Genomic DNA, 19,140 nt, shown 5'->3' with positions numbered 1-19,140 from the left:
ACAAGAGAGGCAGAGGGTAGGAAAGAGTTAATGAAAAGAATAGGAGAAGGAGGGAGAGCGAAAAGAGGGAAAGAGAGAGAGAGTGGGGAGAGAGGCCTGGGAACAAGAACAAGAGAGAAAAGAGAGAGGGGGTTGAAAATAGTGAGTGAGAGAAAGAGAGAGACCACAGAACGGATGTTTGAGAGAAGGAGAATAAATGATGCCCAACCCCCCCACCCTTCCCTCTCCCTCCTCTCTCTCTCCCTCTCTGTCTTGTTGTTTCAAACAATAGACACAGCCTCCCTCCCTCTATCACACACACATACACACACACACTCAGCAAGAGGCAGTGCAGCTCACACAGGAGCCTGAAGAAGAGAATTTAAAAAAAATTTACACAAAACATCAAGCTGCTTTAATGCCCCTCCGGCCGCCTTGTGATGGACGTTAGGTTCTACCCTCCTGCCCCCACCAGCGTGGGCACCTTATCTACAGACCCCACCTGCCTCAGCCCCCTGGACTTTTATCACTGCAACAAGGTACAGTGTTGACACTCTGCTGCCACATCTGCTCGTAGCAATTGCTCTGCTCTTATTCAACTGCTTGCTCTTATTGCTGATTGAGTGGGAAAGGGTTAAGAGACCAGTGGTGGATGGCAACTTTGTGTGCCCAGTGGTGCCCCGGGATGGAAGCTGAACCAGATCTTTAGAAAGAAAGAGTTTGCCAGTGAGAAGTTGGTTGGCACTGTGACATGACCAGGCTGACACGCCACTTGCTGGTCTGGTCCACTCTACTACATCTGGGTATTTGACTGGAGGGTACATGGTGTTTGGAGAACCAGGTTCTAGCTTGCTGCATGCTCTGAACTTGCAGGACAGAGTGTAGTACTTGGGATGACAGCAGCAAGGAAGTGCAGGTTGTGCAATCAGGCAAGGGATGCTTGTTTAACCCGACGATTGCCAAAATGTCCTCTGTGTGTAGATCTTGTCACAAGCACTTAGGGAACCAGTCAAATTACTGGCAAACTTCCCTCAACATCGAGTCTTGCACAGGACATTTAGTGCTCCTCAGATGTCACATTGTACCATGTTGTCCTACACATGATTGTAGGAACATATGTTACGCTACATCATATTATGCAGCGTGCAGATTCCATGGTGTCATCAGAGGGACTTGTAATGACCACTATGACTAGTTTTGACAACCAGTATAAATTCAGATAGGTTCAGAAAGTTGTGATGCCCACTATAAATGAAAAAAGGTATGGGTAGATGTGATGGATGGCCACTATGAATTGTGGGAGGTATGGGTAGATGTGCTATCAGCTATGAATTCTCAGAGGTATGTTACAGTAGTTGTGTTCTCCATGAATTAATAGATGGACACATCATGGATATGCATATCATGAATGGGTAGATGTAAGGGTAAATAGATGGTCAACATGAATTTACATATGTGCTCTATAGGTAGTTGTGGTGTCCACCATGAATCCATAAAAGTAAAAGAAATTGTGGTGGCCACCATGAAGTCATAGAAGTAGATTTGCTCGACATCATAAATTCAATGAAGTAAATTTGCTGGCCACCAAAAATTTATAGAAGTAGAAATGGTAACCACCATAACCTCATAGAGACATAAGCAGAATTGGAGACCACTATGAATTCACAGAAGCAGATTTGGTGTCCACCATTAATTCAAAGAAATGGAGGTAGTTGTGTTGGTCGCCATAAATTCATCAAGGTCTGACATGCTAACCTTTCTATGACTCCCAATGTGTCATTCCCTTAGCTCCGAACAGGTGACAAGTTCTTGAGACACCAGGCATGGTTGGTTGAGATCATTCCTAAGGAATACAAACACCTTACAACTCCTCTCATTGACTGCCATTGGCTACACTTTTTTGTCCTTCCCACTTCCAAATCCCCCCAAAACCATTCCTAGCCTTGTGTCCAACCACCCCTCCCTTCTCCGGCCATTAAAAATAAATGATTATAAGATCACGCCTTCAGTTCCATGTGTATGGAAATGTGATTGCCTTTAACCCCTTCAATCCCAGGCATAAAATAAAACTAAAAAAAAAAAAAAAAAAAATAATCCTGTCCTCCCGCATTGTATCTTTTTATAGAGCTGAGGGGAGCTGACACACAATTGAGGAAAACAATTTGAGATGTCAGATATTATGGTGCGGCATCTAACAGGAAAATGTCCTCATTTATGTGGTAGTTGGGTTCACAGTAAACTTGCAGTGCATATAGGCAGACGTGCCAGAGGTGTTCTAAATAACAGAGGGTATTCACACTGCTGGATCTGCCATCACTTGCCATGTTCCGGATTTTAGACAAGTATCTTAGGGTGAGTATTGCTTTATTAAATGATACCTTTATTTTGCAAATGTGCTACATTGTATGTAGCGTGGTTGTTCTTTATGTACAATATACTGGTATGTACGGTGAGGGGGGGGGGGATCAGGTTGCACTCTATACGGATTTTACCAGGTTTACGTATGCATTATATTTATTATACGCTGAATGTATCCTTTGTTTGGGCACTGTAACTATAACTTGGTAGGTCGCCCTGCAGTCCTGTAGAAACCGGGCACAGCACATTGTATCAGGAATGATACCCTTAGCCCTTGTACCTCTCTAGTGTTAGTTTTATAAGGCTAACCTCCTCCAGTCTCCTTCATTGGCACAAAGTGGACAGTTCTCGACTTCTTTCACACAAGAAGAAAAAAAAGAAAAAAGGATGACCAACAAGTCCTAATAGCACCCTATGGACTGTAGTGGCCATTGAGGCTGTTAGAGGTGCAGAGTTATTCTCATGGCGACAGATCATCACAAGGCCTTTGTGTCAGAACAAAAGTTACAAGGACTGGAAATACCTCCGTTTACATTGATGTAAGCCCCAGTTCCAGCGCCTGCCCTGGGAATAAACAAAGCTCACCCCTTCACTGCAGGAGAGGAAACAGTGCTCTGCTCCAGGGGTGCGAGCCGCTGACTAGCCTCCCTGTACGCCTATGTCTGGGGATTGGGCTCATTTATTATCAATATGTATACGGGTGTGCATGTTCACCTACAGTATATATGTTTTAGATGCGTATATACGTTATCTATATGTATATCTATCGATCTTTACATAATATATATATACACGCTCTACACTATGAATAGAGATGGATACATTCCTTTGTATCTATTTATCAATCTGTGCTTAAATATATTAAACAAATATGTGTTTTGTCATGATCTGCATATAGAAATATACTTGTTTAAATATTTATGTGTACATATGTATCTATATATACATGTGCATGCTGCTATATATAGTGTATATTAGTCACTTTGTCACGGACTGGATCCAATAAGTGAGCGCCATATTTATTAAAGCAATTGCGCCATTTTCACCAATGATTCACCAACAGACCATTTCCTCCCCTCAAGTACCGCCAGTCAAAAATCATTTGCAGATGCTACAGTTTCAGGTGGATTTGCAGCAGAAACGAAAGCATTGGGCAAAGATGACTTTTGATAAATGACACCCACGGTCTTGTAAGGAAAGTTTATGTTGTACAAGAAACTGATTTCCAAGGCTGTATATACTACACGGTTATACGTGGCTGTATATACTACATGGTTGTATATGGCTGTATATAGTGCATTGTTATATATGGCTCTATATAGTGCATTGTTATATATGGCTCTATATAGTGCATTGTTATATATGGCTCTATATAGTGCATGGTTATACGTGGTTGTCTATAGTACATGGTTGTATATGGCTGCATATAGTACACGGTTATACATGGCTGTATATAGTGCATTGTTATATATGGCTCTATATAGTACAGGGTTATACATTGCTGTATATAGTACATGGCTGTATATAGTACATGGTTGTATATGGCTGTATATACCGTAGTGCATTGTTATATATGGCTCTATATAGTACAGGGTTATACATTGCTGTATATAGTACAAGGTTATACATTGCTGTATATAGTACATGGTTATACATGGCTGTATATAGTAAATGGCGGTATATAGTACAGGTTATACATGGTTGTATACAGTACATGGTTATACATGGCTGTATATAATACATGGTTGTATATGGCTGTATATACCAGCGGTTTATACACGGCTGTATATAGTACATGGTTATACGTGGTTGTCTATAGTGCATGGTTATACATGGTAGTATATAGTACACGGTTATACATACATGGCTGTATATAGTACACGGTTATACATGGCTGTATATGGTACAGGGTTATACATAGCTGTATATAGTAAATGGCTGTATCTAGTACATGGTTATACACAGCTGTATATACCACAGGGTTATACATAGCTGTATATAGTACATGGTTATACATGGCTGTATATAGTACATGGTTATACATGGGTGTATAAAGTACATGGTTATACATGGCTGTATATAGTACATGGTTATACACGGCTATGTATACCACAGGGTTATACATGGCTGTATACAGTACATGGTTATACATGGCTGTATAAAGTACATGGTTATACATGGCTGTATACAGTACATGGTTATACGTGGTTGTCTATAGTACATGGTTATACATGGCAGTATATAGTACATGGTTGTACATGGCAGTATATAGTACATGGTTATACATGGCTGTATAAAGTACATGGTTATACATGGCTGTATACAGTACATGGTTATACGTGGTTGTCTATAGTACATGGTTATACATGGCAGTATATAGTACATGGTTGTACATGGCAGTATATAGTACATGGTTATACATGGCTGTATAAAGTACATGGTTATACATGGCTGTATACAGTACATGGTTATACGTGGTTGTCTATAGTACATGGTTATACATGGCAGTATATAGTACATGGTTGTACATGGCAGTATATAGTACATGGTTATACATGGCTGTATATAGTACATGGTTGTACATGGCTGTATATAGTACATGGCTGTATAAAGTACATGGTTGTATATAGTACATGGCTGTATATAGTACATGGCTGTATAAAGTACATGGTTGTATATAGTACATGGCAGTATACAGTACATGGTTGTACATGGCAGCATACAGTACATGGTTGTACATGGCAGTATACAGTACATGGTTGTACATGGCAGTATATAGTACATGGTTATACATGGCAGTATATAGTACATGGTTGTACATGGCAGTATATAGTACATGGTTATACATGGCTGTATATAGTACATGGTTGTACATGGCTGTATATAGTACATGGCTGTATAAAGTACATGGTTGTATATAGTACATGGCTGTATACAGTACATGGTTGTATATGGCAGTATGCAGTACATGGTTGTATATGGCAGTATAAAGCGCATGGTAACAAGATTCTTACATTCAGACTGAGTGTACTGTATATGTCCTCATGAAAGCATATGGGCCGGTAGTGCCATTGATTTATATGATAAATGAAAAATACTGATAAATATATATATATATATAACAATTTCATCTTGGCATATATAGGAAACTGAAATGATACAATGAAGGCAGCACATATAAGCTCATATAGACTTACATTCATATTATTATTAACCCAGGGGTGTATAAAAGCCAGGCCTTTACCCAGGATGGAGGCAGCATCTTAGGGGCACCTTTCCCACACAATATGCCACGTTCTAGGTGCCTAACTGTGGTCCTCACTGGTATTCACGAAGAATGCTGGGGGGGGGGGAAGAAACTTTTAGACTATCCAATTACACTTCATTCATTTACAAATCAATCATGCAGCTTGACTATATATACATACCGTAAATCATTTTTTGGGATCATATATACTAATCAGATGTAAGAGGTTTCTGAAATGCATTCAAAATATGTTAGGGTCACCAACCCAGCACATGGGTCCTCTCTCCCTATGCTGTAACCTATGTGTATTAGAGGATAAGCCACACTATTGTTACTACATCCACAGCTGAACATACTGGACCACTGTGCACACAAAGATATCCTCATAGTTACATAGGTTGAAACAAGAGACTTGTTCCACCTGTCTCCCATTATACAACGCTAATTGTTAGATTAATCATCATCCCCAATGCCATTTGCTATAAGATAAGCATCCAGACAAGAAATTGTCATGCAGCCTATCCACTGACATGTAAAGAGTGAATTCAATGTTATTATTGCAGTACTGAGAATGTCCACTTGGTGCCACTGTGGCCCCTGCTTCAGCTCCGCACTTTGGTAGGTCAGAGAGATAGCACATTCAGTGAAATTGGTTTGTCGTTCCTGGATTAGGAAGAAAAATTAAACCTTGTGTTCAATGTTCTGCTTTTTTTGAGCTATTAGCAAGAAAATATCAAATATCTCGGCCTGGAAGCTTTTTGGGAATTAAGGGGGCTTAGGATTTGGTATCCTCGTTTAAGGCGAGCTGTCTTTTGCTATAATACGGAGTTTAGTTAATTGGCTAATTTGGTGTTAATTAGAAAGTTCAATAAACAAAGGCCTGTGGTTGGGCAACTGGCTGTACCGTGGATATTCTGTGACCCATAAAACATCTGCTTGTAGGGATGAGGGGGGCACAGATATTTCTAAAGCAAATATGGCACGCTGCCAGCTTATAGCTCCATGGCTGTTCATATTGTGCACCTGTTGCCTATAGTTTTGCTAGAAGCCATTTTATTAGCCAGACCGTAGATTATGAGAACACAGCATCGGGATCTGTGCCTTACCCAAGTGTAAATTAATTATCCATTATTTTGTGTTTGTTTTTTACCATTTATTGAAAAAAAATAAGATCCTTAACCTAATTTTCTGTGAAATCTGAAGAGGAGCACTAACAGGGTGGTGTGAAATTAGGAAACCAATGCCGTTTTTATCTGTGGGCTGTGTCTGGTACTGCAGCTCAGCTCCATCAAAGTGAATGGAGCTGAGCTGCAATACCGGGCATAGCCCATAGACTAGAGAGGCGCTGTTTTTAAAAGACAAAAGAAAGCAGCCATGCTTTATCCGACCTAATTTTATGCCTGAGCTTGGGAAGCAGCAAATGGGTCTAAGTGGGATCAAGTAAGGGTATCTTACCAAATATAGGTGTCTCCCAAAAGATAATAAGACAATGTACAAGAGGCATTATTGTGGAAAAATAACATTTCTCAGCTTTTATTTACATTTGAGCAAAAAGTGTCCAGTCCAAAATTATTTATACCCTTCTCAATAATCAATAGAAAAGCCTTTATTGGCTATTACAGCAATCAAACGCTTTCTATAATTGTAGACCAGCTTTTTCGCATGTCTCCACAGGTATTTTTGCCCATTCATCTTTAGCAATGAGCTCCAAATCTTTCAGGTTGGAGGGTCTTCTTGCCATCACCCTGATCTCTAGTGCCCTCCACAGATTCTCAATTGGATTCAAGTCTGGACTCTGGCTGGGCCACTCCAAAACGTTAATGTTGTTGTCTGCTAACCATTTCTTCACCACTTTTGCTGTGTGTTTTGGGTCATTGTCATGCTGAAATGTCCACTGGTGCCCAAGGCCAAGTTTCTCTGCAGACTGCCTGATGTTGTCGTTGAGAATCCTCATGTATTGCTCTTTTTTCATGGTGCCGTTTACTGTGATTAGGTTCCCTGGTCCATTGACTGAAAAAGCATTAGGTTCCCACCACCATGTTTGACAGTGGGGGTGGTGTTCTTTGGGTTGAAGGCTTCTTCTTCTTTGTCCAGATGAGCTTTTGCAAAGGCCAAGCGAGCTTTTGTGTGCCTTATCTGGAGAAGTGGCGTCCTTCTTGGTCTGCATCCGTGGAACCCAGCATTGTGCAGTGTCCGTTGGATTGTCTGCCTTTTGTACATCGTCTTATTATCTTTTGGGAGACAACTATGTCATTTCTCATCAAAAAATTACTTGCTGGTTGAATAAAAGTAACTTTAAGTCAAAATTTGCCAGGGGTATGAATAATTATGGGCAGCACTGTATATAGTCAGTGTACATGTATATCGCCTTGTGATATCACTTTAAGAAAAACTTGTTATTTTCCATGCAATACAGAGTGTGTATATAGTTACTATAAGAATCGATCACGGGAGCAGCTTGTTTTACCCTGGATGACATGTTGTCTTCCTTTAAGAATTAATGAAATCACATTGCCATTTGTCACATGCTACTCCAATGTCATCTTCCATGAAATTTATTTTCAGAAAAAAGCTAATAGTGTTCCTGGTGTGCTATGCCGTAAAGTCAGAGAAAGAATTCAGCTAAAGGGACAAACAAATATCCAATTTTGGGTAAAAAAAGTTACATTTTAAAAGCTTCCAAAATATATATATAATAAATTCTTGCTTAGGGCCTCTTCATATGTATCTAGCAGTCGGACTCAGTTTTCCTCCAAAGGCAAACTGAAGCTAGAACTGATCCCGTAGTTTTATAAGGGATCAGTGTCAGACTGGCCCACCAGAGTACCAAAGGATCCTCCAGTGGATCTAGGCTCCCATACCATAGTGGGCCACAAAAGTCCAGGAAAAAACTAAATATTTGAAGCTGCTTTTGGAGCCAATCACTTGTCACCAGGGTTATTTCCTTGGCTCAAAACATATAAGACTTTATAGATGATATGAGGGTTGGGCCCCAAGAATAATTTCCAATGGTGGATCTAAGGAACCTCACTCCGACCTTGTATAGGATCGTTCATTATCATCTGGAGTATCAAAAAACACTGCATGCTAGGGTATTGTTTTATTTAGTGCTATGGGCGTTAAACCAGTCAGTTGTGTCCGTCTCTGCAAAAAAAAAAAAAAACAGCCTTAGGCCTCATGCACACGGCCGTTGTGTGGCCGTTCCGTGCATTGGGGACCGCAATTTGCAGCCCCTAATGCACGGGCAACATCCGTGCTGCGGCCGGGACAGATCGACACCCATTCAACTTGAATGGGTTCATGATCTGTCCACACTGCAAAAAAATATAACATGTTCTATTTTTTTGCGGTGTGGAGGCACAGACAGAAACACAACAGAAGCACTCCGTAGTGCTTCAGTGCCACAGTTCCGCACCGCAGCTCCGGATTGCATGGGTCCGCATAGGTCCGTATCCATGATGCGGGGAGAACATTCTATAAGGTGGGATGCTCCATCACAGAGTTTGTAAAAAAATAAAATAAAATGGAGAGAAAGTTCCTGCATGCAAAACTTTTTTCGCCTCTAAAATAAAAAAATAAGTTCTCCCAAACAAAAAGTGAATGGATTCCATTATAGTCAATGTCATCTGTTAGGCTCTGTTCCTTATGTGTCCAATCTGCTCCTATAACAAACGGATCAGAAGAATGGAAATACTGTAAATAATGCTGACATGAAAGAGCCCTCAGTAGGATATCTGGTGGTCATTGGTTCCAAGGTCAGTTCCAAATGATATTTTGCTAGACCTCAGGGGCCCTGTATTATAAGTGGCCCATTATTGTGTCAGAGCTTGGATCCTCTGGTATTCTGGTGGGCCTGTCCAACCCTGCCCCTTACCAGTTCTAAATTTTCTATGCACTATTCCAATGATGCAAAATTTTAGTAAAGTGCTCAGAATGGTGTAAAAAATAAATAAAAGAATAGATACTGACCCCCACCACTGCTGTTCCGACACTTACAGTCAGCGACCTGCTAGTCTCCACATCCAGGCCATGGCTGGACACATATGAAATAGTAGGAGATGACCACTCAGCCAATGACTGGCCACAGCAGTAATCTGCCTCCTCCAGTGATTAGTTATCTCATACTATTTCCTGTGTGTCCTGTCCCACACGGTAAAGGACAGATGACTTACCGGCTTCCTGTCACCGGCTCCTTCTCCTGGCCTACAATGCTCCACTGGGCTCCATCGATGTCAACATCTGGTTTGATATCATCGCAGCAAATTATTGACATTGGCGGTGACCGCCTCCCCTTACGTCATAACAAATCATCCTAACGTAAGGGGATCTGGTCAACAGAGCAACCAGTGATTGGCTGCTGCGATGTCAAACCAGATGTTGACATCGATAGAGGCCAGAGGAACATTGCAGGCCTGCAGGAGAAGGAGCGGGAAGCAGGTAAGTAATCTTTCCTTTATACATCTGACAGAATGGGGAGTTTGCCAAAACTCCACCCCCCTCATTCCTGCACAACCCCCTTTAAAGTGTATTTCCTCCTAAAATATGTCTATCATACAAGTATATTAGTAAATGCAGCAGTCCAAGTTTGGCAGTTATGTTTCATTTACGTACAGAGATATTGGCAATTTTCTTTTCAGTCATGGCAGCCATTTTGGAATCAGAAAAGCATGTCAAGTGTATTAGCACAACCTGAATTCTTAGAAACTGATGACCAACTGTGATTTTGGCAGCTTGCTTGCAGTTCAGCAAGAAGCTAACTGAAATGTTAGGCACAGAGCACTTCGAGGAATAGATGTCCATAGTTTTTTTTATTTATAGTTGAAAAAACAAAAAACTAAATATATCAACAATAAGATAATAATATAATATATCACAGGATCTAATAATAATGATAATAATAATAAGAGTGATAGATATGTATAGATAGATAGATATTAGATAGATAGATAGATAGAGCTGATGCCATTTTTTTCAACTGATGCAAATGCTAGAGGATTACTTGTTGGATCATTTCCAGGTCACATTGTTTTATTATATTGACATTTTACATGTTTTATAATCTGCTTCCACTGGCCCATTGTCTTCTTGTCATTGTTTATGTACCGTTGGGGAAATTACAGCTCTGTATTTTTTCAACAGGTAAAACAGCAACACTGAGCCTAAAAATAATTTTAAAAAAATGGCTTAAACCTTATAGAAAGATAAATCAGATAGGTAGTCTTATGTAGCTTTTATTGCAAGCATATTATAATTCATAATGATATAAAAATGTATTATAATTCAAACATAATTCCAGGCCCAGCATTTAAACCCCCCAGATGCTGCAGTCACAACAGCGAGCATTGCATCTGAATAGATAGACAGAGTGAGGGAGCCCCTCTGTTCTCTTATTGGCACCCAGCAGGTGGCATAACAGCCAGGTGAGTTTTGGAGGCAGCCAAGCCTGCCATGTTAATCCCTCTATTACTCCATGCCTGTGGCAGTATGTAATAGTATCCTCGGTAAAATCCCTATACAATGTATTATAAAAAATAGTACAGTACAGGAGTAAAAGAGATCAAATAATTGCAGGTTTAAGTCCCCAAAGGGGGCTTAAAAAATGTACACAACGGTGTAACAAAGTTTTTAAAAACGTAGGCTAGTTTCACATCTGCGGCTGGTTTCTTTGGCAGGCTGTTCCGGCAGCGCCTGTCCACTTGACCCCATTGACTATAGTGGGATCTAGAGGAGATTTGACACACAATGGTTTCTGTCTAGCCAACTCCCAACATTCTTTGCCGAAACAGCCTGCCAGATAGCACAGCCGCAGATGTGAAACTTGCCTTAGGGTACTTTCACACTAGCGTTATTCTTTTTCGGCATTGAGTACCATCCTAGGGGCTCAATACCGGAAAAGAACTGATCAGTTTTATTCTAATGCATACTGAATGGAGAGCAATCCGTACAGGATGCTTTAGGATGTCTTCAGTTCAGTCTTTTTGCCTTTTTCAGGACAGAGATAATACCGCTTGCTGCGGTTTTATTTCCGTCCAAAATTCCGGAAACACTTGCCGAAATGCCGTTTTTTACCATTGAAATGCATTAATGCTGGATCCAGCCTGAGTGATCCAGCATTTTTAATGCATTTGTCAGACGGATCAGGATCCTGATCCGTCTGACAAATGCCATCAGTTTGCATACATTTTGACGGATCCGATAGGCAGTTCCGGCGACGGAAACCTCTGTCGCAAGTGTGAAAGTACCCTTGCCCAGTAAAAAAACTATCCATCAAACAGCTTTTTTATTTTTTGAAATTAGTCAAGCTTCAAGGGGTTCTGCAGTTTGTTTTAACTGATGATCTATCCTCTGGATAGATCATCAACATCTGATCGGTGGGGGTCCAACACCCGGGACCCCCGCCGATCAGCTGTTTGAGAAGGCAGCGGCGCTCCAGCACTTGAATGGAGCTTAGCCCCGCCCAGGCCAGTTGATACTAGTTGTGACGTCACTGGGCCAGCGGTAAACAGTGAGAAGGCCGCAGCGCTTCCAGAGCGCCGTAGCCTTCTCAAACAGCTGATCGGCAGGGGTCCCGGGTGTCGGGCCCCGCCGATCAGATGCTGATGATCTATCCAGAGGATAGATCATCAGTTAAAACAAACTACAGAACCCCTTTAACAAACTGCAGAACCCCTTTAACAAAAACGATATTAATTTGGCATCTCAATAATCATTTCGGCCCATGGAACAGAACTAACAGGTCAGTTTACCTCTCAGTGAAACCAGTAGAAACGAAACCCTATATAAGTATATGAGTTTTTTCACAACCCAAATTTTTTAAGTAATATAATATATTAGATATACCTAAAAATGGTGCCATTAAAATACAACTTGTCCCAAAAATCAAGCCGTCATACAGCTATGTCGATGAGAGAATAAAAAAAGTAATTGTTTTTGAAATTTGGAGATGAAAAAAATCTAAACTATTGCTTTTGAGTGCATAAGAGAAGTTTAGGAAGCAGATTCTCCTCTACTTTCTGTGTTCAGTGGATGGTAGCTAGTCCCCTCCCACCATCTCTGTGAGAAGCTCAAACTAGATATTCAGCATGCCAAGGGGAAAACAAAAAGCCAGATACAGGTCATAAAATATAATGTTATTCCTCATGTACATACACTGTAGTATTGAGTAATGTAGAGTTTGTGGAAAGGTTAAGTACAAGAAACCTAATAAATGATGTCACCTGTATATAGGAAATGCCTGCAACCAGAGAACAGTTATGCAGGAGCAATAGTGAACAGGGTGCGTGCTACCATGTGTCGCAGCTCGTAGGAGAGTGTCTGGCGCCCATATTCAGTCTGTAACATAGTTCATCCATGATTAAAATGTGATCGTTTTCTTCTTTCCATTAGAAGATTTACTCTGGGGAACTCAATGTGATTGTATCGTCATCTGTTTACATGGGAAATTTAATTCAGTTTTCTGTTATCAGCTCAGTACAGAAATCAAATTTCAGCCAAGCTTTAGAAAGCTTCTCTTTTTTATGCATAAGAGAAGGTACAGGGGACTTATAGGCCCTCGCTCCCCGTTCTGGTCTAGTGCCAGCTCTAGTCGCTCTACATTACACTTGTGTTCTAGTTAGACACCCAACGAGACTTTCCTAAGTTCTGGAGAAATTTCATGTTGTGTTCAAGTAACAGAATAAAAGTCAGATGCAATGAACCACAATGGAGCTTCAGCATAGTTATATCAAATACTGTATAAAGGGAGGCAAAGTCTGATGTGCCTAGTATACAGCAACGTCTTCTGGTCTTTTTTATGGGGTAATATTTTTTCTGCATTAGTTATGCATATGACTGCCGTCTGTTGTTATCTGTAAGAAGCCAGCTTAGGCTGTAAAGAAGTTGCATCAAAAATAGACCTGCCCCACAACACTACTATATGTCACATATATCCAATAACCTTTAAAATTGAAACACTTTAGGTTTAGGGACCCTGCTGCCTTGTAGGGTTGACCCTGGTTAATGAAATGACCCCTCTCTTGTTCATGGCTCCATTTTTGAGAAATTAGTCCCTCCTTTAATTTGCTAATGAGATCCTTCGGTGCACCAAAGGGCCGGCCTAGTCCCTTGGAGCACCACTGCACCTCCACCTTCCTCCTTAGACACTCCTCCCTTCCCCTTAGTGACAGGACCAGACATTCTCACTGTCTTTCTGCCTAAACCTTTAATCCCACGTATGCACAGGTGAATCGGCACATGTACAGTTAAGATCTCAGCATCTTGAAGATTCATGTGCAGGATTACAGGATCAGGCAGGAAGACAGTGAAGATGCCTGGTGCAGTCATTCAAGAGTAGGGGGGTGGCTAAGGAGGGATGGCAGAGGTACATCGGTGTTCCAAAGTCCTAGGCCTGCCCCTCGGTGCACTGAGGACCTCATAAGTATATGGAAGGAAAAACTAATTTTTCAGAAACAGAGCAACATATTTGAACAAGAGAGGAGTCATTTCACTCGTCAGAATAAACCCTAACATACATTGTGCCTGGCTTATTAGGGTTAATACAGTGAAGATGCAGGTCCATGCACCAGAACTGATATCTACCCAGCAAGGATGCTGGAGTAGAATTCAGGTATAATGTACAAAAGTTTTCTGATATTAAATCTAATAAATGTTCCCGACCTACTAAGCCCTGCCCTTTCCGCCCACAAAGACTCCAAAAAGTTGCGACTTTAAGACCCCAGAAAATGTAGAAGTGTAGGGGAATAATAAATGTTCCCCATAATGTACGGCATGTATAGAGAGATCTATGTATATCAGAGGTGGACTGCACAGTAAAAGGCACTTTACTGGCCACATGAGCCCTTTAGTTTTATCTTCTGCCCTCTGTACCATGGGCCATCAGACATTGCCCTAGTCCCCAGTCCACAGACAGTCCACCTCCATTCACAGAACATCTTTATACTTAGGTTGTGGGTTTTCCTTAAAGCGCCTGATTGTGGAGTAGTCACCCTGTTGAGACTGGCATCATCTCTAAGCTAGGAACAACAATGTATTTCATATGGTGACAGGACATCCATAGGAATCCAATGACGATGATTGAGGTCACTAGTGGGGAGTTTTGGCACCCATCTCAGTAAGTTTAAACTGCTCTAATAGGGCGCATAAGAAGATGGTGTATTGGTGTTGTCTCATGTCGCATAGGGCCATTCTGGCACCATGCCCCCCTAGTGTCCCTGTTTTTGAGGGACAGTGCCTCTTTTTGACCCCAGTCCCTTTGTCCTTCTTTTTGACCTTGGTAATATCAATCTGTCATTATACCACAACTTACATTGTTTTCATTATTTGGGCCAATGTGGACCTTAAAGGGGTTATCCAACATGAAAAAAGGCACCCCCAAATGCCTGGGCTCCTTGCACAGATTGTAATTTCCTCACTTCTGATGCCTCCACAGCCGCCGCTGCATCTACCCGTTTTGTGGATCGCATAGTGGGTGACGCTAGGGAGGCTCGTTCCCGTCACGGCCTGCTATTGGCTGCCCCCTCCCCCCACGCTGGATGTTTTGATCCAAACGACGGGGAGATGCAGCGGTGGCTGTGCAGGCATCAGAAGCGACGTAGGTGCCGGGGAGCGAGGTAAGTACAATCTGTGTGAGGGGCCCGAGCATTTGGGGGGGGGGGGATTTTTGTGGTTGGATAACCCCTTTAAGAATTCTATATTATATATGATTTGATTTATCTGCTAATAGTTAAAGGGGTATTTCCACACAGGGGCTGCACATACTGTAAAAACAAATTGGCAGAACGTATACCCATCTTAACGATTCTCCGATGCTGCTGTTATAACATTGACGGGTCCTCGGTGCACCCCACTTCTTGCAACTGTCTTGACACAGTAGGAAATTACCAATAATTGGATCTTTTACACAATGAGCCGTAGGTGTCCCTCTTTGATGTTGGGTGGTATGTTGGCACAAGGGCCCAAGTATGACTGCCACATCTGTACCCTTTATAGCTACAATACAACCCTGGGCACCAGTGAAATACACAGCAGAGCAGGAATGGGACAGCGTGGAGATTATTTCTTATTCACATGTCATTTTTGCATATGTAATACTAGGCCTGAATACAGAGATCACTCCTTCCGTTGGGCCTGTAGAGGAAGTTGGCACAACCTGCTTCTACAGGTCATAAATTATTAGTGAGGGAAGTGAGAGAGACAGTCCAGGAAATGTAGGGACAACTGATAAGAGGAGATATACATGACTGATAATTAGGACAGGGCCAGCTAATGGGAAACCACAATAAAAGAAGAGGAACCGTGATGGATGAGAAGGTGCATCAGGCTTAAATTATTATCTGGGTCAGAAGTCTGTGAATGAGATGTGGCCTGTATGTATACTCCACACACACACCACAGGGATTGGAGTTGTGAGACATTTCTAAAATATTCTGTTTTAATGTTTGCTTTTATCAATGATGGATTTTACTACAATTAGCTTCTTCCTTCTGTGATCTCAGTCCTGTGGTAACTTTTCTTTGAGCCGAAGGCCTCTAAAATCTGAAAAAAGTTTGTTACTAGGCAAGGGGGTAGCTACAGGCTCATGGGCCCTGGTGTAAGGGTTCAGCTTGGGGCCACCTTCCCTCAGTGCTTTGAGGCCAAGGGTGGGGAGGTGGGGAGCACATAGCCTTCGTGCTGCTTGAGGCAAAAAATTGAAACAGAACCCCCCCCCCCCCCCCCCCCAATGCCAAATTCTTGACCTAACCCTTTCTTCCGGCCAGAGATGTAACTTGCCCCGCATGCACTTTCTAAAACACTAGTATCTTCTTATGTGCCACCCCCTATAGCTACACCCCTGCTACAAAGAACTGGCCACCCAGCAACCTCATTTAAAAAGGCTGGTTGTTAGGCAGCATCTTGTACAATTGCCTATTCCTTATTAGATATCAATATGAGATTGGCGGGGTCCAACTAAAGGCACTCCCGCTGATGAGCTGTTCGAAAAGGCCGCAACACTCTGTGAGTACTTAGGCCTCTTTCTAAGCCATGTGATATCATCTTCATTGGTCACATGGCCTAGGCACAGCCCAGCCCCATTCAAATGAATGCGGCTGCTGAGCTGCGATACCAAACACAGCCACTATTAAATGGAAGGCGCTGCGCTTCGTAAGCTGCGAGAACTCCACGAAGCTCTGGTAAGCGAATGGAGCTGAGCGATTAATACAAATAATTCAGTTAATTTCAATGTTTTGATGCTAGCCATGTCAGTTTCTTGTTGACCCGCCAAATCGATTTTTCCAAAATGGCACATGCACTTTTTGAGTTTTTTTACTTTCCCTTGGCATGGTTTCGTGGCGGCGGGAATTTATTTGGAGGAGTTAACCAATCTCCTCCCTGCCTTCTTCGCGCTGGGCACATATGAAAAGATCGGATGTTTTGCATCTTATGGTTGTTGACTTCTGGGCTGCTGCTTGCATCCAGTGTGTCAGACTGCTTTAGGACTGTAGGCCACCACTAGACTGCCAAGCAAATAGATGCAACCACTTTACCATCATGTCCAGTGCAGTTTATGGACCCTCTTACTATACCACACACATCATGTCTGCAGATGGAACCTACCCTGTACTGTACAGACCGTGTACCAATCCATCATGTCTGCAGATGGACTCTAGGATGGAAATGGGACCTGTACTTGTTAATAGTGTTAGCGAAGTTAGCAAAGTAGAATTCGATCCAAATTTCAGGAAAACTAGGCCACAAATTCGAATATCTTGGTGCTCCGTGATAACGAATCAATTTTTACTGAAATAGCAGTAAAAAAAAACATACTCACCTCATCCATTTGACCGCGGAGAGGCTGTTGCGGCCATCTTGAATGAAGAAAACGCAACTTCATCAGGACCAGACAACCATCTAATATGTATGGTGGCCTCCTGACCCTCCCCAAATGATGATGTTCCGAGCTCTGTATATACATTAGATTGCCGGGTAGCCATTCCGAAAATGGTTGACAAATTTGTAGTCCTTAAGGCCCCATTACACTAGCCAACAATCAGGGCAATTATCAGGGAGAAATGTTCCTAAGAACACGTATTCCCAGGAAAAGCATAGTTGATGCGGACCCCAAAATCATAATTTCTGGGCAGCAAATTGTGCTATGTAGAAGCAATGATCCTCTATCGAGACAAATAGTAGGAGTAGTGATCACTAGTGCCCATACAAAGTTGATGATGGCTGCTTGTAAATGCAACTCCCAACTCCCCTGATAAGCAGGTAATTATTGGCAATGGATGGCCATTGTTTATACCATTTCAGTTGATGCCGCTTCTCCTTTTGGCCCAAAACCCTCAAAGATGTCAGTGATAGCACTTTCCATAAATACCGGTACGGAGACGATAGAAGATAGGTTAATGGTCCATTCACATGTCTGTAGGGTATTGCGGATCCGCATTACATCCGGCCGGCACCCCCATAGAACTGCCTATTCTTGTCCGCAATTTTTTTCTAGAGCCGCAGACCGGAAGTTCGGCGCCGTGCTCCGGAAATGCGGATGCAGACAGCACACATCTATTCCTGCCTTATAGAGAATGAATGGATCGGCACCCTTTCCGGATAATTGCGGAACGGGTGCGGACACATTCTACGGACGTCTGAATGGAGCCTTAGGATTAGTGTCCTTTCTGGCAATTTCGTACCCAGAATTACTTCATGCCACCACCAGTGGGGCACGTATTCTCTGCACATCACCATGCTGCTCCCTCCCTCCATTTTTTATTGTGTTCTAAAAATAATTGCCTGCATCTCTAACATGACTGGTGCTTTATATGTAAAATTTATGAGCTCCAGTGTAAGGAGAAAAAACACATTTTCATTGCATTATTCATGTCACTCTTATAAATTCAAGCATAGAGGTTGAAAAATAGGGCACAGCAGACACCTTCATGTCTTGGCAAAGGTGAATTTGGGGTGAAATGTAATCAGGATTGCACTTGTATCACAGTCAAAGACACATAATTAGCGGAGCAGCAATATACTAAGGGATTTAAGAGCTTGTTGCATCAATGTAATCTTCCAGATTTTAATAAGAGCCTCTGGTCGGCCAATGGCAGAGCTGGAACGCTTGTAACATAGCTGAAGAATGAGAGCATTGGTTTTCGATTACAGTCGTGTTTTTTTCTCTAACATTTCAACTGATATTCGATCTTTCTAAGGGCTCATTCAGAAGTCTGTATGTTGCTTTCCGCATCTGATCCACAATTTTGCGGATTAGATGTGGACCCATTCACTTCTATGGGGCCCCAAAAGATGTGGACAGCACACTGTGTGCTGTCCGCATCTTTTCTCCCGTTCCTTCTGTTCCAGTTAAAATCAGGACGTGGTCCCATTGAAGCCTATGGGTCCACAAAAATGCGGAACACAATCAGTTTTTTTGTGGACATGCTGAACTGTCCGCCCCAAAAAAACGATCCGCGTTTTTGCGGATAGCAAAAAACATATGGCCGTCTGAATGAGCCCCAAGTACCAGTTTTTGAGTGATGCTCTATTTTTGATTACCCTTTTCTGTATACAGTAGGTGTAAAATA

General features: G+C 42.0%; 1 protein-coding gene across 3 annotated transcripts in view; it reads left to right on the top strand.

The window, feature by feature from the left end:
- The first annotated feature begins 272 nt into the window (after nt 1–272).
- TOX2 (TOX high mobility group box family member 2) overlaps nt 273–19,140 on the top strand; it is a 119,108-nt gene continuing 100,240 nt past the window's right edge. For 2 of the 3 annotated variants that reach the window (XM_044297558.1, XM_044297557.1), the window contains exon 1: nt 273–518. In XM_044297558.1, the coding sequence (XP_044153493.1) occupies nt 420–518 (99 nt within the window). In that variant the 5' untranslated portion in view covers nt 273–419. Of the gene's footprint in view, nt 519–2,187; nt 2,332–19,140 lie in introns of those variants that run through there. The other variant, XM_044297559.1, reaches the window with a different exon arrangement.

This window comes from Bufo gargarizans, chromosome 6 (genome assembly GCF_014858855.1).
Source record: "Bufo gargarizans isolate SCDJY-AF-19 chromosome 6, ASM1485885v1, whole genome shotgun sequence".
Taxonomy (NCBI): Eukaryota; Metazoa; Chordata; class Amphibia; order Anura; family Bufonidae; genus Bufo; species Bufo gargarizans.
Note: the sequence above shows the minus strand (reverse complement) of the source record. Positions and strands in the feature narration are given on the sequence as shown.